The sequence below is a fragment of the Trachurus japonicus genome, chromosome 17 (genome assembly GCF_045865225.1).
Source record: "Trachurus japonicus isolate A0001 chromosome 17, Traja_1.0".
Classification (NCBI taxonomy): Eukaryota; Metazoa; Chordata; class Actinopteri; order Carangiformes; family Carangidae; genus Trachurus; species Trachurus japonicus.
The window spans coordinates 22,661,228-22,676,997 of record NC_140923.1 but is presented as its reverse complement, the minus strand read 5'-3'; the positions used below and the strand labels follow the sequence as shown (position 1 = coordinate 22,676,997).

Here is a 15,770-nt window from a genome sequence, read left to right as displayed (position 1 = left end):
GAACCCAAATCACCATGCGCGAGTGTTTGGGGGGCGAGCTGGCTTGCAGGGTTCCCTGCCTGTCTGCAGAGACCGTGGGTGATTTTCACCGCCGTCTTGGTTCAACTGTGTGTGCATCATGCATGGGGGGCCGTTCAGATGAAGCGTCTTTTGCGCGTGCTCAAACCCATTCAATGTAGCCGCGCGTCATGCACGCGCACAACTCAAAAGCCGTAGCCGCGCACATTTGATGAGACGCAATTGTTTTTCCGTGCACGTCTGCGGTGCACAGCTGCACGACCTGCTTCTCCCCCGGTGTTGTGTCCCGGTGCCCTCGGCCTGTGTCTCTCCTACTGTTTCCCACTGAGCTCTGCCTCGTTTGAAATGTGAAGGAAGCCCGTGTGTGGAAAGACGTCGCCTCTGAGATGTAGAATGTGTATTATAGAAGAGAAACACACATTTCAGGACCACTGACTTGTATCCTCAGAACAGAGTCAGACATGTCCTGTGATGGTCAGCCTCCTTTCATATTTAAGTTGAAAATCACAGGGCATGTCTGAGGACACAAGTCAGCAGTGTAAAGCTCCAGCATGATATGGAAATGATGATATGATAATGTCAAGATTTTTCATTTTATATCATACAAAACACCATTGAGTGTATAAATAAAAAATTATGTGCTTACAAGTAAAATAAAAATATTTAAATTATTAGACGAAAAAGGTGAATTTAATTTCAATCTAGGCCTATTTGAATGTGCGGCCCCCAAGGTGTCTGTTGAGAAAAATTCTGGCCCTTCGACAAATGTATTTGAGTACCCCTGGTTTATACCTTATGAACTGTCTGTAGGACAGCTGGTGCTTTTTTTCACATGTTTGCATGTAGGCCTTATGAAGGTCCTTCAGTGAGGAAGTCAGCACTCGTCTTTGTTTTTTCTCTTTTCTTCCTACTGCGTCCTTCTTCCCAGGAAGCATGGTGCTGTTCTCGTCTAATAGCAGGAAGGATTCCACCTCAGCCTTTTTTTCATTTATTAATTTTTGCCTGGGTGGCAAGTGGCATTTTCCTCTGACTCTTTGCTTTGTTATGTTTTTCCTCACAATTTGTTTTCTGAATTTCTCAGCCCTCTTCTTTTCTTTGCTCACTTTTTTCTGGAGCTTTTTGTTCTGATCCCTCATTCTCATTAAGGATTTCTTTAGCTTCTTGATCTGTTCAGTGTGTGGGCTTGGTGGTGGTGACGTAGGTGGGCTTGGTGGTGGTGATCTAGGGGGGCTTGGTGGTGGTGATCTAGGGGGGCTTGGTGGTGGTGATCTAGGTGGGCTTGGTGGTGATCTAGGACCTGGGACTGGACCTGGATCTTGAATGTCTCCATAGATGGAGTCATCTGGGGGAGTGATGTTGAGCAGTGCATTTAAATTTCTTCTTTTTACTCTATATTTTGCTTGTGAAATTCTCCATATCTCCCTCAGTTTTTCTTTTCTTGATGGTGGGAGAGTCTGTATTCTAAATTTAGGAATCTCCCCTTTCTGTTTCTTTTCTTGATATCTGTTAACAAATAATAAATAATCAGAAAATACATTACACTTTAGTATGTTTTATTATTATTCATATTAGTTGCGCTGCCGACAGTGTTCTAGTCCAATGATATTTTAGCTATCATGTATTGCCAGGCTTTAAGAAATCTGCCTCAAGGAGCTTTTGAATCAATAGTGAAAGCACCCCTTAAAACCCTCCCTCAGTCCTTCCTATTGGTCAGTGAATGGAAACAGTAAGTTGTTTACTTTTCTTTTCTTTTCCTCAGCAACTCCTCTCTCGTTGCAGGGTCAGAATTCAGTCTCTCCCTGTATCTCTTTGTCCTCTCTGCACTTGTCATCATTACTGCCTCAAATTGACAAAAGGGAATATATGGTTTGAGATGAAGACAAAACATTTTGTTTAGACTTAAACAGCATTCTAAGGTTTCTGTGAAGGGGTCTGCTGTGTCTGTCTGATAAACAAGAAATCTGTATCACTGAATAATACTAAACTAAACTAAACACAATTTATTGAGGATAATTACAGCTTTTATGTGATGATGGACCCACATAAATGTTTAAAAGGACAAAACATATGTTATTTATTGTTATAACTGCAGGAAATTACAATTTATATCATATGGTGTGACAATCAAATCATATGGCGTGACAGGCAGACATGTCACACCATATGATCAAATGTCACACCATATGATGTTTTCTGCACTTAGCACAACCCTGAGTCTTGTAGCTACACATTAGCATACTAACAACATGCTAGGTCTAACAAAGCAACATAGATTTACATGTAAATATGACAAAATAATAAAATTTATTTAGCATTTTTATGAAAAATGCGTCACGCCAAAAGACATCTGGAAGTGGGACCTTTGTCAGAGTGCCAACAAGATCTGATTTATTGTAAAAATGAAAATGATGACTCACCTCAGCTTGTACTGTACTAGCAATACATTGCCAGTACTGTACAGTCTTCTTGAAGAGGGTCCTCTCCTTCCCAAGGGTGTCCAAAAATTTGCCCGTTGAAATATCCCAAAACAGTGTCACACCATATGATTTTGATTTTTGTGACAAAATCTTTTTGATTAGAACTGACTCAAAACATTATGCTTGGACACTGAAAAGAGTAGGCTCACAAATAGACATCTGTATTATTTTTCTGTATTTTTTTGAGAATTTTTGCACTTATTTTTCTTAGTTTTATTCAGATTCTCACTTTGAGAAACAAGTGCCGGACAGTCACACCATATGACTTTTGTTATGTTTGGTTGAAAATTCTGAAATAATGAGTGATGAACTGTTTAAATGTTGAGTATGTTCACATAAAGCATGATGTTCTGCACAATATTGAGAAGGTTTTTGGCAAATATATTTTTTATTCATACATGTTTGACACTGAAGACAGCAAAAATGCCATGTCACGTCATCCACCCAAATATGTTTTTTTAAGCTGTAAAGTTGGCTATTTTAGCATGGGGGTCAATGGAGAATTGCTCGCTTTTGGCACCAGCCCAGAGGCCGGACGGGAACTGCAGCTTTTTGAACGGAGAAGTGGTCTTCACTTGTAGGACCTACAACTCCCCCCTTGATGAACACACATTGCTATTTTTGGCTGGGAAACTCTCGGCAACCGACTCGATGAAGTATTGGTTAAGCGTCTGTGCCACCTCAATTGGCTTTGTAGAGTTGAAGCATTAACCTTTAATACAATTTGTTTGAGGTTGGCTTTTGACCAGTTAATTTATTGATCTGGGTCCACATACTTTTTTATCTAATCACTTTGAACACAATGAACAAATTCATTTTGTGATGCGTCCAGCAAACTGCCATCTGGCCCTGCCTCCCCCCTTGTGCTCAAAGTCTTCAACGATTTATGATACGGAAAAGACAACACCAGAGATTAAGCTAGCTTGCTAGATTCAACGGTTGCAGCAATGTTATGGCAGGAAATAACAAGCATTGTGTGTTCCTGTACTCTGGAGGCATGGCTTCAGAGAGAAGTCTGAAGGAAGGCGATTATACTCAAAATGTAGCCTGCTCAAACAGTTTTGAGGTAGTTTAGGAGATCCTGGGAAAAAGCCAGGATCTCCTACCCGACCTATAACCACATGTTAAACAATAAGATGATCAGTGAAACTAAATGCTGGTGATGACCTCAGCAGTTGATTATTTCATCATCCTTTCCAGCAGAAACTACCTCACGAAAAAGAAAACATAATCAAAGAAGAGTTACACTGTTACCCAGATAATTTTCTCTTTACATCCATTTCAACATTGCTGTAATGAACTGCTCATGGTCACAAATTGATATTAAAGATCATTCTGTATTGCCTCTCCTCATCCTTACTGTTGCAGCTATAGCTAACCCTACTGTTGCTATTCCAACTCCCAGTAAAGCTCCCACAGCAGCTCCCACTGGCCCACCCACTGTTCCAATAGCTACTCCAAGCTCTGCTGCAAGGGCTACTTCAACAGCTATTCCTGCAGTAACAACTTCCAGTAAATTCTTCTTGAACCAGTTATCCTTCTCTGCACATTTTCTTGCCTCCTCAGGCTTAATATCAGGATTTTCTCTCTGAAGATGTTCCATCTCTTCTTTTATGGCTCTCTCATTTTCTTTGAACATTTCATTGGTGTAGTAGCTTTCCCCATTTTCCTGAACCATTATGTTGATCTTCTTCAACAACGCACGGACCTGAGATGGATGTTTATCTCTGTTGTTGAAAACCTGGTATCTTCCATGACACTGATAGACAAAGTCCCTGAGGTCCTCGTCTTGATGAATGAAGTTTTCTATAGAGACTCCATCTGCCTCCAGATCATCTCCATGGGTGAACAGGATCATGGTGTAACGTTCTGCCTCTTCTCCAAACACGTTCTGTATGATTTTCACTGTTTGTTGATCTTCTGGTGTGAATCTGTTGAGCTGGATCACAACCAGGAACACATGAGGACCTGGAGCGGCCAATGAGATGGATGTAACAAAGTCTTCCTGCACGGCCACTTCATTTTTCTTTTTGTCAAACAGACCTGGAGTATCAACAACTGCCAGTGTTTGACCATCAAGCTTAACTACTGTTTCCTTCTGACACACTTGGGTCACTGCAGTAGGACACATTTGAGACCGGAAAGCCTTCCTCCTTAAGATAGTGTTTCCAGTTGAACTTTTCCCAGTTCCAGTTTTCCCAATGAGCAAAATCCTGAAGTCTGCTGCGGTTGGAGAATTTCAAAACACATTATTAATGTTATGAAGAACAAACTCTGAGTTAAGTATTACAACTGTGGAGTAATCAGAACATCTTTAATGTTTCATGTTTGTTTTTTCGTGTCTTGCCTCACTCCTGAGTTCATGACAAGCAGATAGACACCATCCTTTCGACTGTGCGTGCAGTAACGAGGGAGATACGGGCAGAGCTGGCGCACCTCTAATTAGCTTAGCTCAAGTGCATAGGTAGTGTTAGCCTGCCTCCACCTAAAGTCATCAGAGAAATTCTTCAGCAACTCTAAACGGAAACCTGGCAGGCCGATCTTCATCTCAGAGCTGACAAAACTCTCTGGTAAGGCATCTTGAGCGGTCAAATGCCGGTAACGGGACGAGATCAGTCAAAATGGAGGGTTCAAGCAGAGATTGTTTATTTTGGTTCAAGCTCGTTACATCGAGGGTAGGTTAGCTTCCTATTTCAAAGTAAAAGCACAAATTCTATTGTCATGGTTTTCTGTATGTAAAGGGCGGGTAAGTAACGGGTGTTTTATTTTGTGAATGTAACTGGAAGTGCGTTGGTCACAACGGCTAGCTTGAGCACTGGCAGCGCTGAACGTCTGAACGAAAATGTAAACAGCTGGTAATTAGACAAATCAACGACAGACTGCTGATCTAAACGGCTACTTTCTCGTCCAAAAATGTTTGAAATGTCGATAAAGTGATATATTTACAGAGTTTGGAGCTAAAATGAAATAAGCTTCTGACTGCTGATTTCGGCTCGGGTAGGAGGCAGGCTAACCCTTCCAGCGCTTGAGCTAAGCTAATTAGCGGTGCGCCAGCTCTGCCGTATCTCCCTTGTTACTGCACGCACAGTCAAAAGGATGGTGTCTATCTGCTTGTCATGGACTCGGGAGTGAGGCAAGACACACAAAAAATGTTGGCGTATCCCTTTAATGGGCTGTGGACATGGCTTTTATTGCACTATCTTCTGCAGGATGTACATTATGGTCAGGTGACACAACCGTACAATAAGAATATGTCAGCTTTGGTCCCAAGTTCCTGAATGAAAGTTAAGTTTACCTGTGAGAGCTAACAGACAGCAAACAGGTTGGGTTGAAGCCCCCACTGAAGACAAACAGCATTTCCTTGTTTTTTGTTTTTTCAGACTCATTATTTCTCTTTACATCACATGTTGGTTTCACAGTGAAAGACATAAAAGAGTTACATATTGGGAAAAAAAATCATGAAAACTAATCAAATCAAAGCTGTGTCACCCTCTATCCAAACCTAATCAGATACTTCATTAACCAAAGAAAACGATGTTAGACCTTTCACAATGAAAGTCTGCATTAGAGTTGTAAGTAGCCTACTTACGTTGAACATATTTGCTGTTGGACATGATTGTCTTGGGCAGTTGTGGGATGTCTTCTCTCAGTCTTGAGATTGAACTGTTTCATCTTTGCCTCAGCTCAGATATGTCAGCTTACCCCTGTCTCCACCCTCCGGTCACGTCGTGTCTAAACACACTTGAGAAGTCACAGACCACAAAGCGAATATGAAACACACGTAACACAGCTCAGTCGTGTGGCCAAAGCTGTTTTCTACCACAGTCTTATGCTGAGTACTAATCAAAACCACTCAGGCTGTGTTCAGACTGCAAGGTCTTAATGCTCAGTTTTTTTGCTCAGATCAGATTTTTTGTTTGGCTGTTCACATTAGCTTTTAAAATGTGGCCTATATCAGATTCCAGTGTGAACTGTTTATGGTTCTGAACAGACCCGCATGTGCAAAAGAACACTAACAACGACGCCAGGCACCGAACACTGTTGTTGTTTTTTTTGTTTATAATCTTCCTCTCCTTTAGTGCTCACGTTTCACTAAAAAAATTGACAATTACCTAAAACCTGTCTACTGACAATTGACTCTACCGCAGCTGAGTTCACTGACAGACTAATACAGTTTTTCTCAATTGCTAAGACACATTTCTTAAAACCTTCCATCCTCTTCTCTAAACTGTAAACACAAAACCCAATTTTTAAACTACAAAAACCGACAAAACCAAACTATTGCCTCAAAACAATTCAAACAGCGCTCAAAACCAAACAGATAACAGAAAAACACCACTCAACAGTCGTTACACACAACATAGAAAAAAGGAAAACACAATGATCAGGGTAACACTTTACAATAAGGGTCCCTTAATTAACGTTAGTTAGTACATTATTAAGCATTAATATATAAACTAATGTGTTAATTAATGCTAAGTAATGCATACATAATGATAACTACATAATTCAACTTTTATTACTAATTTGAGTAGTAAACATTGATTAACAGTTTACTAATAGTTTACATTAATTAATGTGTCTCCTAATCCTAAGTAATACATAATAATGATTGTTAATATATATGTAAACAGTTAATTAATGCTTAATAATGTACTAACTAACGTTAATTAAGGGACCCTTATTGTAAAGTGTTACCAAAAAAAAAAAAAAAAAATCTATCTACTGTACATTCAACAGCGTCATGTCGACATGCTGGGTCAGGCCACAGGACTTCATCCACATCACAGGCCACATTCTTTCAGACAATGTGGGAAATAACTTGTAATATGCCGGATCCACGCTTGGCATGCCTCCACACCTATATCATTACAGGCCAGTTCCATGGCCTGCAAGAGATTTTCCCTGGTGTATGGTTGGCGGTCATAAACCTTCCAATGCCATGAAGAGAAAAATTCCTCTGTTTAGAGACATGAAGTAAACAAGCAACTTGTGAATATGTCATTTTATAGCATGTTAATATTTCAGTGTTGTGTTTACAGTATGCTGCCGTGTCCCCATGAGGCCAGAAACAGGTAAACATGAGGATGTGATCACGATTTGGAAAAAAAAAAAAGTTTACTCGTAGACTCAACTTTGCACGAGTTGAAAGAATTTGAGTGTGCATGTGTGTACGTGTGTGTGTGTTTCCCTCTCCTTCAACCATGGTTGTTTGAAGAGAGCCGCGCCTCCAGCAGTCATGCCGGAAGATAAAGGGTTTCACTGGGGTAGATCTCTTTTCAGTATCACCTCAACATATGAGCACAAAAACCCCCGCAGAGCTCCTCTGCCATTTATTATCCAAGTCCAAAGTTATATTTTAGTAATATTTGTCTTTCAAGTAAAAAATATTTTAATCCTGACAAAGTGCAGGAAAAAATAGTGTCTGTAGAAACATGATAATGAGAAGATGGAATATGTTCAGTATGTAATGTGGAGTTGAAAATTAATCTCCATGCAGACTGAGGCAGACAGAACAGAGGAGAGCAATTTTTCTTTTTCACCTGAGTCTCTCCCTGCAGCACACTCTGCTGTCATCGATGAAGGGATCAGCAGCTCTAGTGTCTAGTGCTGGGTCCTTCTGTCCTGAGACAATAATAAAAAAGCTATTCTCATTTACTTTACATTCACAATAAAAGCCCCCTTCAAGTGGAAACATGCATGGACAGAACTTGAACTTGAAACTGCACTTTTCAGGGGGGGAAAAAAAAGAGTGAAATCTTTTTTTTCTGGATCCTGTCAGTCACAAATATTTTCCAGTTACAAAAAGGACCAGGTTTGAAGGGACAGTTCACCCAAACTGCAAAAACAGATTTTTTAAAATTCTTTTCTTTTATATAAATCATTTATTTATTTATTTTGAAGCCATTTTGTAGAACGTCGTTATAATTACAGTTACTGAATTTGTCTGCATGACTACCACTAGAATTGAAATGTTTGATCATTTAGATGGATTAAACCTTTAACCTAAAGCAGAGTGGGTACTTTAAACTATTTAAAAATCAGGACCAGACTGGAACTGGATTTTCGAGGCAGAGATCTCAGAGTTGAATATTAATGTTTCTATAAACCATACGGATGGAGAGCTGGGAGGCAATTAGCTTACCTCAGCATGAAGACTGGAAAACCGCTTGCCTGGCTCCTATTAATTAACACATTATATCTTGTATGTTTAATCCGTATATAAACAGACATGTTGCATTATTACTGGGAGTGGTAAGTGTCCTTGGTTAACAGTAGCTTCTGGCCTTTATTTTAAGCTAAGCAGTTTGGCCTCTGAGCATGTGGTGCAAAAAATAAGGACGTGCATACATATGGATATGTGTAGAGAATGAGCAGTGTACAGAGGGGGATTATGGAATAAAGATGGCCCATGGGGAAAGTGGTTTCAGACTCAGTCTCAGGGGAAAGAGTGAGCCTACTTTATGGATGAGCTCTTTGAAAACAATAACATTTTAAAGCTATGGTCTACGTTTTGAAAGAGGATGATAAAAATTTGAAAAAAGCACCTCTCACACACCCCCGCCCCTCCCCTCTGAGCTCGTATGGCCCGCCCCTCGGGACCTCCTCGCGACACGCCTCCCCCCCCTCCCCTCACAGAGCAGAGCGGAGCAAGCAACAAGCCTGCTGCCTGCAGAAACCAAACGAGGCTTTGAATGCGGAGTAAAATGTCATATTCACAGTCACAACTTCCACAATAAAACCAAAAAATTACCTGTTCAACATAAACTCAGCACCGCCGCTGCAGCCTGGGTCTCTCTGCACCGCGGTGCCGCGGAGCTCCAGCCCCGACTCTTCCTGCTCCTCTTCCCCAGACACAGGACCCTGTCCTGGGTCACCCAGCGCGAAGAGTCTCCCTGTAGCATGAGGCTGTGCTCGTGTAACAGAGTTGAAATGCACCTTTATTATTTATTATATTTTGTTTGTGAATTTTATCTTATTTAAATAGTTTTCTTTTCTTTTTGCCTCTAAGAGGACGTTTTGCGTTCATTTTGTCCCTCCTGGGCACCTGTAGCCCTACAGGTTTGTGTAGCCCCTCCCTTCTTCCCCTCACAGAAATGTTTTCCATGACTGAGGGTGAGTTTCGGCTTGGAAAGTCCCGCTGACATTTTTGTTTGTTTTCCATGAAAATGTGGTCTTAAGTCAGTGAATGTGTGAGGAAAAGTGTGCATGAAGGATGTAAATATGTTTAGCTGTGTTTTTAAGTTCAGATAGCCTTCCAAACACTATTTTGTTACGAATATCAGCGCCACTCGGCTGCCTCGTTATAAGCTACGTGAGACTGTTGTGCTGTGTGTGTGTGTATGTGTGTAACGAGTGCTCCTCTGTATGTTTAGGCGTGTGCCACTAAGACGGATGCCGACATTTTGTGCATAATTGTCGCCCGCAGGTTTGTGGTTTTATTTTATTTTATAAAGTTTTAAACGTAGTAAATTCTGCGTGTTTTTGTTTTGCCACAGGATGGCGCTAATCATTCATTTAACACACACACCTCACATTTTACAGATAGTTTGGTTTTGTAATTTTCTTTTAAAATATTGTAAATGTAAAAATGTGTAACGCACAGAAATGTTTTCCATGACTGAGGGCGTGTGCCACTAAGACGGATGCCGACATTTTGTGCATAATTGTCGCCCGCAGGTTTGACTGGAGAAAATAAATGCTGTGAATACTGCAGACCCCCTCTCCTCATTGTGTCGATCGACAAGTGTTACACTCGGCGCTAGCCCACTAATACCGCCTCGTTACCGGCAGCTGGTGCACAGCGGCGGCATCGGGGCTAGCGCCGCTGCTGTGCACCAGCTGCCGGTAACGAGGCGGTGCCAGTACCGTCGTCGCCGTCCCCGGCAACGGGACCGCGGCGACCGCTGGTACGAGCAGCGCCGACATTAGCAACCATTAGCACAGCCTCATGCTACAGGGAGACTCCTCGCGCTGGGTGACCGGCCACAGGGTGCTGTGTCTGGGGAAGAGGAGCAGAGAGACCGGGGCCTGGAGCTCCGCGGCGCCGCAGTGCAGAGAGACCCGCTCAGGCTGCGGCTGGAAGCGGCTGTGTGTCGGGGAGAGGAGGAAGACCAGGAGCTCAGCAGGGCCGCGGTGTGCAGGGTGCAGCACCCCGGTCAGCTGCAGCTGGAAGCGGCTGTGTGTCGGGGAGAGGATCAGGGAGACTCGACGCGGCACCGGTACTAGTAATACGGGCAGCAACACATTCTGTGCTTCTGTACTGTGCTTCTCTGAATCCTAGTGGGGCTTTTTTTCGGCAGACCGACCGGGGTGGGGGGCAGCAGGTGCTGAATTGGTGGGTTCATGTGTCTGTGGCTGAGCAGCTCAGAGCGGTTACAACTACTTGTAGTTTCTAAGCGGAAGGGGGTGGGCACGAGGCGGGTCGAGGAGGAGCAGGGGAGACGAGGGGATAGGATGGAGGGTACGAGCCAATGGGAGCTGGACGGGGCGCGCGGCGCCCATTGGTCAATTTCTATGCAGGCCCACGGCTGATAGACTGAATGGATTTTTTTGGTTCTTTTTGCTATTTATATTGTGTATATCGGACCACAGGACCTGTATAAACGATGTTAATAATAATTACCAGTGCTCCAAATCGTAGACCATAGCTTTAAGCACAGTTCTGAAGTTGACTGGTAACCATGGTGCAGAGGTGGGAGTGATAGAGTCTCTGTTATAATGGAGTCTGTCAGCAATCTGGCAGCAGCATTTAGCAACTTTGTTACTGTGATGAATGTGAAGAACAGATGAATTTAAGACTGAGCCCTGAGTACAGGGGGTAACAATAATGCACAAAATAACATTTCTTTCTCGAACTGAGAAACAAAGGTTTTAATTCAGTTGATGTTCCTGAACTATTGTAGTTATGTGGTAAAAGCAAAAAAATAACCTCTAACAAGACCTCTTATCTGCTCTGATTAGCAATATGGAGCCGATCAGGTAGAGCAGGGGGGGTTTCGGGTCTCGGTAGACCATCTAATTTCTCGAGACAGACGGTGTCGTGCCACCGCCGCCCGTCGCCACGGAGTGGGGTGCTGCGCCACGTTGGAAGTTCGTCCTAAGACGTCTCAGTCTCAGTGACCTCCGAGACGCCCAGTCTGCTTCGGCCGACGGACCATCACACTCTGCAGCGGTGCAGCTGTGGCATGACACAGTGTTAATCCAGACCTGAAGATCAACTGATCGATCCCTTACTGACCGGCAGGGGTGGCGCTAGGGATTTTGGGCCCCATGAAGAGAATTCTTACTGGGCCATTAACACAGCCGGCCGAGAGAGACAGAGGGGAGGTCAACTGATTGAATATGAACAGCTTGCTAAACGTTTGACTGCACTGATTATTTAACTTAAACAACAAGAGTTTTCTTCAGAAATATGAGTTAACATGGGGTGTGCATCTGAAATATGTTTATGAATCTTTTTTTTTTTTTTTTACTTATGGAATGAAACATATTTGTGTGTGCATTGAAAATGTATTTTGAGTCACCTATAGGCCTATATAAATCCCCAAATACATTTGTGAATCTTCTTTTGTGCATTTATTCATTTCTGTGTGCATTTATTCATAATGAGACTGTTTTAGCTCCATATAATTTGGCCAGAGGCAGCCATGCATAGGAAGACAGAGGAAAGAGAAACACTAGGGAAAATACCAAGCCCTAACAAACTGACTAGTTTATGTAACAATATCAAAACACTGAAGTAAATAAAAATATAAATGCTCCTTAAATGCATCCTCCTTTAAAATGGTCTTTTATAGTGAGCAGCCAGGACACACCTGTGCACTAATCATGCAGCGTCAGCATCAGCATCTTGATTGGCCACACCTGTGATGAGGGCAGACAATGACGGCCATTCAAACACATTTGGAGAAAGGCGCCTCCTTAAACTTTCATTTCCACTTAAATGGCAAAGCAAAAGCAAAAGTGTTGCATTATGTTTTTTGTTCAATCGATATTTTTGGTCTCAGTTTCTCAATGTTGGACAGTTTCTATGGCTCCTTGGTCAAGATAGCATGAATTAAATTAAATAAAATCAATCAAGATATGTTGTTGGTTTATTGATGTAGACTGGCCTTGAACCTCCCACCAAAAAAAATCACAACAGAACAAACATAAGTAACAAAATGTTTCTTTTCCAAACTGCTGTCTTGGGGTCTGGTCTTTCTTCTCTGGTTCTCCTGAGATACATAATGAATTCAGTGCTGCTCACTGGAAGCACTGCAATCTACTCTCTCCTTGTACCTGACCCAAGATTGCAAACAACTTTATTATTCTCAGGGTTTTTTTTTTATATAACCTTTGCTACAGTTTCATTCTGATGTAGCCACAGCTATTACATTTAATTTTATCCTGTCTTCAGTAAAGTTGAGCTGATGAGCTTATGGTCCCTCATATTGATCTTTAAATGGATGATGAAAAAGGCCACTGCCCGCTGGTCAGTTGGCCAGCCTCGACTCTGTTGGCAGTGTCCGCTCTTATTACAGTCCAGGGTTTGGAGATGTAATCCACTTTTGCTGCCACTTGTCAGCAAGAGCAGCGAGGCAGGGCAGGAATTGAATTGAGTTTTTCCATTTTCATCTGCACAATATTAACATTTTTTAGTTACTATCAGAGGAGATTGCAAGTGTCATTGTGGCTTTATTGTGTGTGTCTCGGTGATTGTGGTCATAGTGTCTTGTCCTACTCTCTTCTCATCAATCTATTTCATATCTTGGCTAGTTATCATGACCCACGGCTATGTTTTGTTGCTAGGCGACATCTTGTGGCCAAAGTAATTATGACAAGAGCAAAAAGGATAGGCGTAGTGATGTAGTAGCCTATAAAGACACCACATCAGGAGGAAGTTGGGATAAATGGGCCAACAAAAAGTACAGTCTGTGTATTTATTATTGTAACTATGGCAACCAAAGACTGGTATGCCTGCCACTGTAGATGCCTAGACAATGATGTGGCCTTGTGTGTAGCAGGTCTGACACATGGATGTAAAGAGCAATGTCAGTCTGGGAAATCATATTTAACAATGAGGCAAATGGTAAATGTATAACTTATGTGTGGGTGAGTGTGTGTCTCGGTCAAAACAAAAGGCTACTCCAGGTTTTATTATGGAGAGGAAATAAACCAACACGTTCTCACCCCCAGTGCGTCAACAGCCTGACGAACGGTCACTGTCCCTCATCGTCACATGCCTGACTCATTAGGTGCCCGTTTTTCGTCAGGTTTTGACGCGCTCGGCTTTCAGTTGATTCCAATGCAGTCCCCTTCGCGGCGATATGTGACGCTCAGAGCAAGTGATCCAGCCGACCGGCCGCGGCACTGACGGACGCTGTGAGCAGAGGAAAACTTTTTTTTTTTTTTTTTTTTAACTTTTCCTTAAAGCTTTATTGAACCTGATGCTGCTGTGTCTGACGTAGCTTTCGGCAAGGACGTCCTTTCGGTTATCTATTTATTTATTTATTTAGTGATCATGGTGTTTGGTGCAGAATAATAAATAAATGAATAAATAAATTAGGTCGGAAGCTACGTCAGACGGGGGGGGGGGGGGGGGGTTGTGGATTCTACAGGTGAAGACCACTTCCGCGTTCAAAAAGCTGCTCTGTTTAATCAATATTCTGAAGAAAGATCTGATTATTAGCCATAACGCTGTCCAAAAGCCCTGTGTAATATCAACTTTATTTTAAGAAAACACGCTTTGTTTCCAATGTCATATCACGGAGAAGCACTACATTACCCATAATCCTCATATTTATCAGCGACGTGTCTGATTGGTTGAGCTTGCTGTTACCAGCAAATGAAAAAATAAAAAAATTGAGCTTATATTATTTTCTTAGTAACTAAAAGGTCTTAACATCTTTTTTGTTTTCAACATTGAATAAAAAAACGGTGCTATATTGTTAAAATTCAACAATAAAGTGCATAAAAGTTGGCTTGACTTCTTTCTTTTTTTTTCATAATTTTCACCAGCATCTTTCTGGTCCACATCACATCACATTTATTGTAATTTTTAATTCAATGAGTGAAATTTTATTTTTTGTCTGAAAAACATTATTATGAATTCAAGGGTCAGAGGTAACTGATTAGTGTTAAATTTAACCTTTTTGACCCTGTTTCCTTGAATAAATCACTAAGACTTTGATGCGGGAAGCTGAGATTTTGATTTTGATTTTGTTCAGAGCACTAGGGACAAAGTTTCTGTAGAATTTCAGACCTGTCGGACGTCCAGAAGGGTCACAGCTGACCGTCCAGGCTCGTTTCTCGGCCTTCAAAGCCTAGATTTAGAAGCCTTTTGTCTAATAACGTCTACATCCTTGGGGTTATAAGGCTGAAAGTTTCATGTATTTGTCCGGGGGCCTAAGGCCATCCACCATGTGCAGTTTCAAACCCGTGCGACCTTCACAAGTGTCAAAGGTCACTGATTTGTGACCTTTTTGACCCCGTTTCCTTGAATAAAACACCAAGACTTTGATGCGGGAAGCTGAGATTTTGATAGGTTGTCCAGAATGTCTAGTAGATTGTGTGTGCAAAGATTCAGAGCTCTGTGACATTCAGAAGGGTCACAAATAGCCAAAAAGCAATGCTCCTTTCTCCGACCTCATATTAAAGGAGAAATCTTTAAACAGCAATTCTTTAATAGCTTCCAGATGCTTTGGCCTATCAGGCTGAATTTTTAGCTAAAGGAGCTGGTGTACGATCATCGGCTTTTCTGACTCAGAGTCTGTCAGACTTAAAGCTTGAGAGACCCTCTTAGTCAGAAAAGCCGAAATAGACTAAAGACATTTCCAAAAGTCGTGCAGTTCTGATTTCGTAATATATGGTTCGGGGGCCCAAGACAAACGCGTAGATGTGTCTTCGGTCCTGATTGAGCCATTACTTTTCGAGAGGCGGGGCTTCAAACAGCCGCATTCCTCTGTATCCCTGAGGCCGCCGTTTCCATAGAAACCGACCAAATCACTTGAAACTTGGCCTGTGGACTCATGGTGAGGCCCTTATCCATCACCCCGAGACCCAACTCTGTGGGAGCATGGGAAAGCCAAGTGGCCCCCCGGGGCCCCCTGGGGCCCCTAGAGCAACGGGACCAAAATATTCTGATAGAGGACTCTCTGATATACAACATATTTATATTTCATGATGATAACATAAAGCGTGTATGTTTTGTTGAGAAAAAGCAGGAATGGCTGGATTCACTTTGATGTTTGACCCCTGTGACCTTTGACACTTACCAATTGGCTTTATGCA

The 15,770-nt window shown here is 42.1% G+C and overlaps 1 protein-coding gene across 1 annotated transcript; it reads right to left on the bottom strand.

Annotated features, from left to right (window-relative positions):
- Positions 1-1,171: 1,171 nt before the first annotated feature.
- On the bottom strand, positions 1,172-6,109 carry LOC146970629 (GTPase IMAP family member 9-like). The gene is made up of 3 exons (XM_085805942.1): positions 6,085-6,109; positions 3,937-4,718; positions 1,172-1,360 (listed from the first exon to the last, which is right to left on the bottom strand). The coding sequence occupies exons 1-3, from the start codon at positions 6,107-6,109 to the stop codon at positions 1,172-1,174; spliced, it is 996 nt and encodes a 331-aa protein (XP_085662068.1).
- Positions 6,110-15,770: the final 9,661 nt, after the last annotated feature.

Bases quoted from the DNA above. Each gene is read 5' to 3' on its own strand.
- LOC146970629 (XM_085805942.1), bottom strand. From the start codon at position 6,109: ATGTCCAACAGCAAATATGTTCAAC. The intron at 4,719-6,084 runs GTAAGTAGGCTA...CTCCAACCGCAG, and splicing joins CAACAGCAAATATGTTCAAC to CAGACTTCAGGATTTTGCTC. The intron at 1,361-3,936 runs GTGGGTGGGCCA...TCACTCCCCCAG, and splicing joins TTGGAGTAGCTATTGGAACA to ATGACTCCATCTATGGAGAC.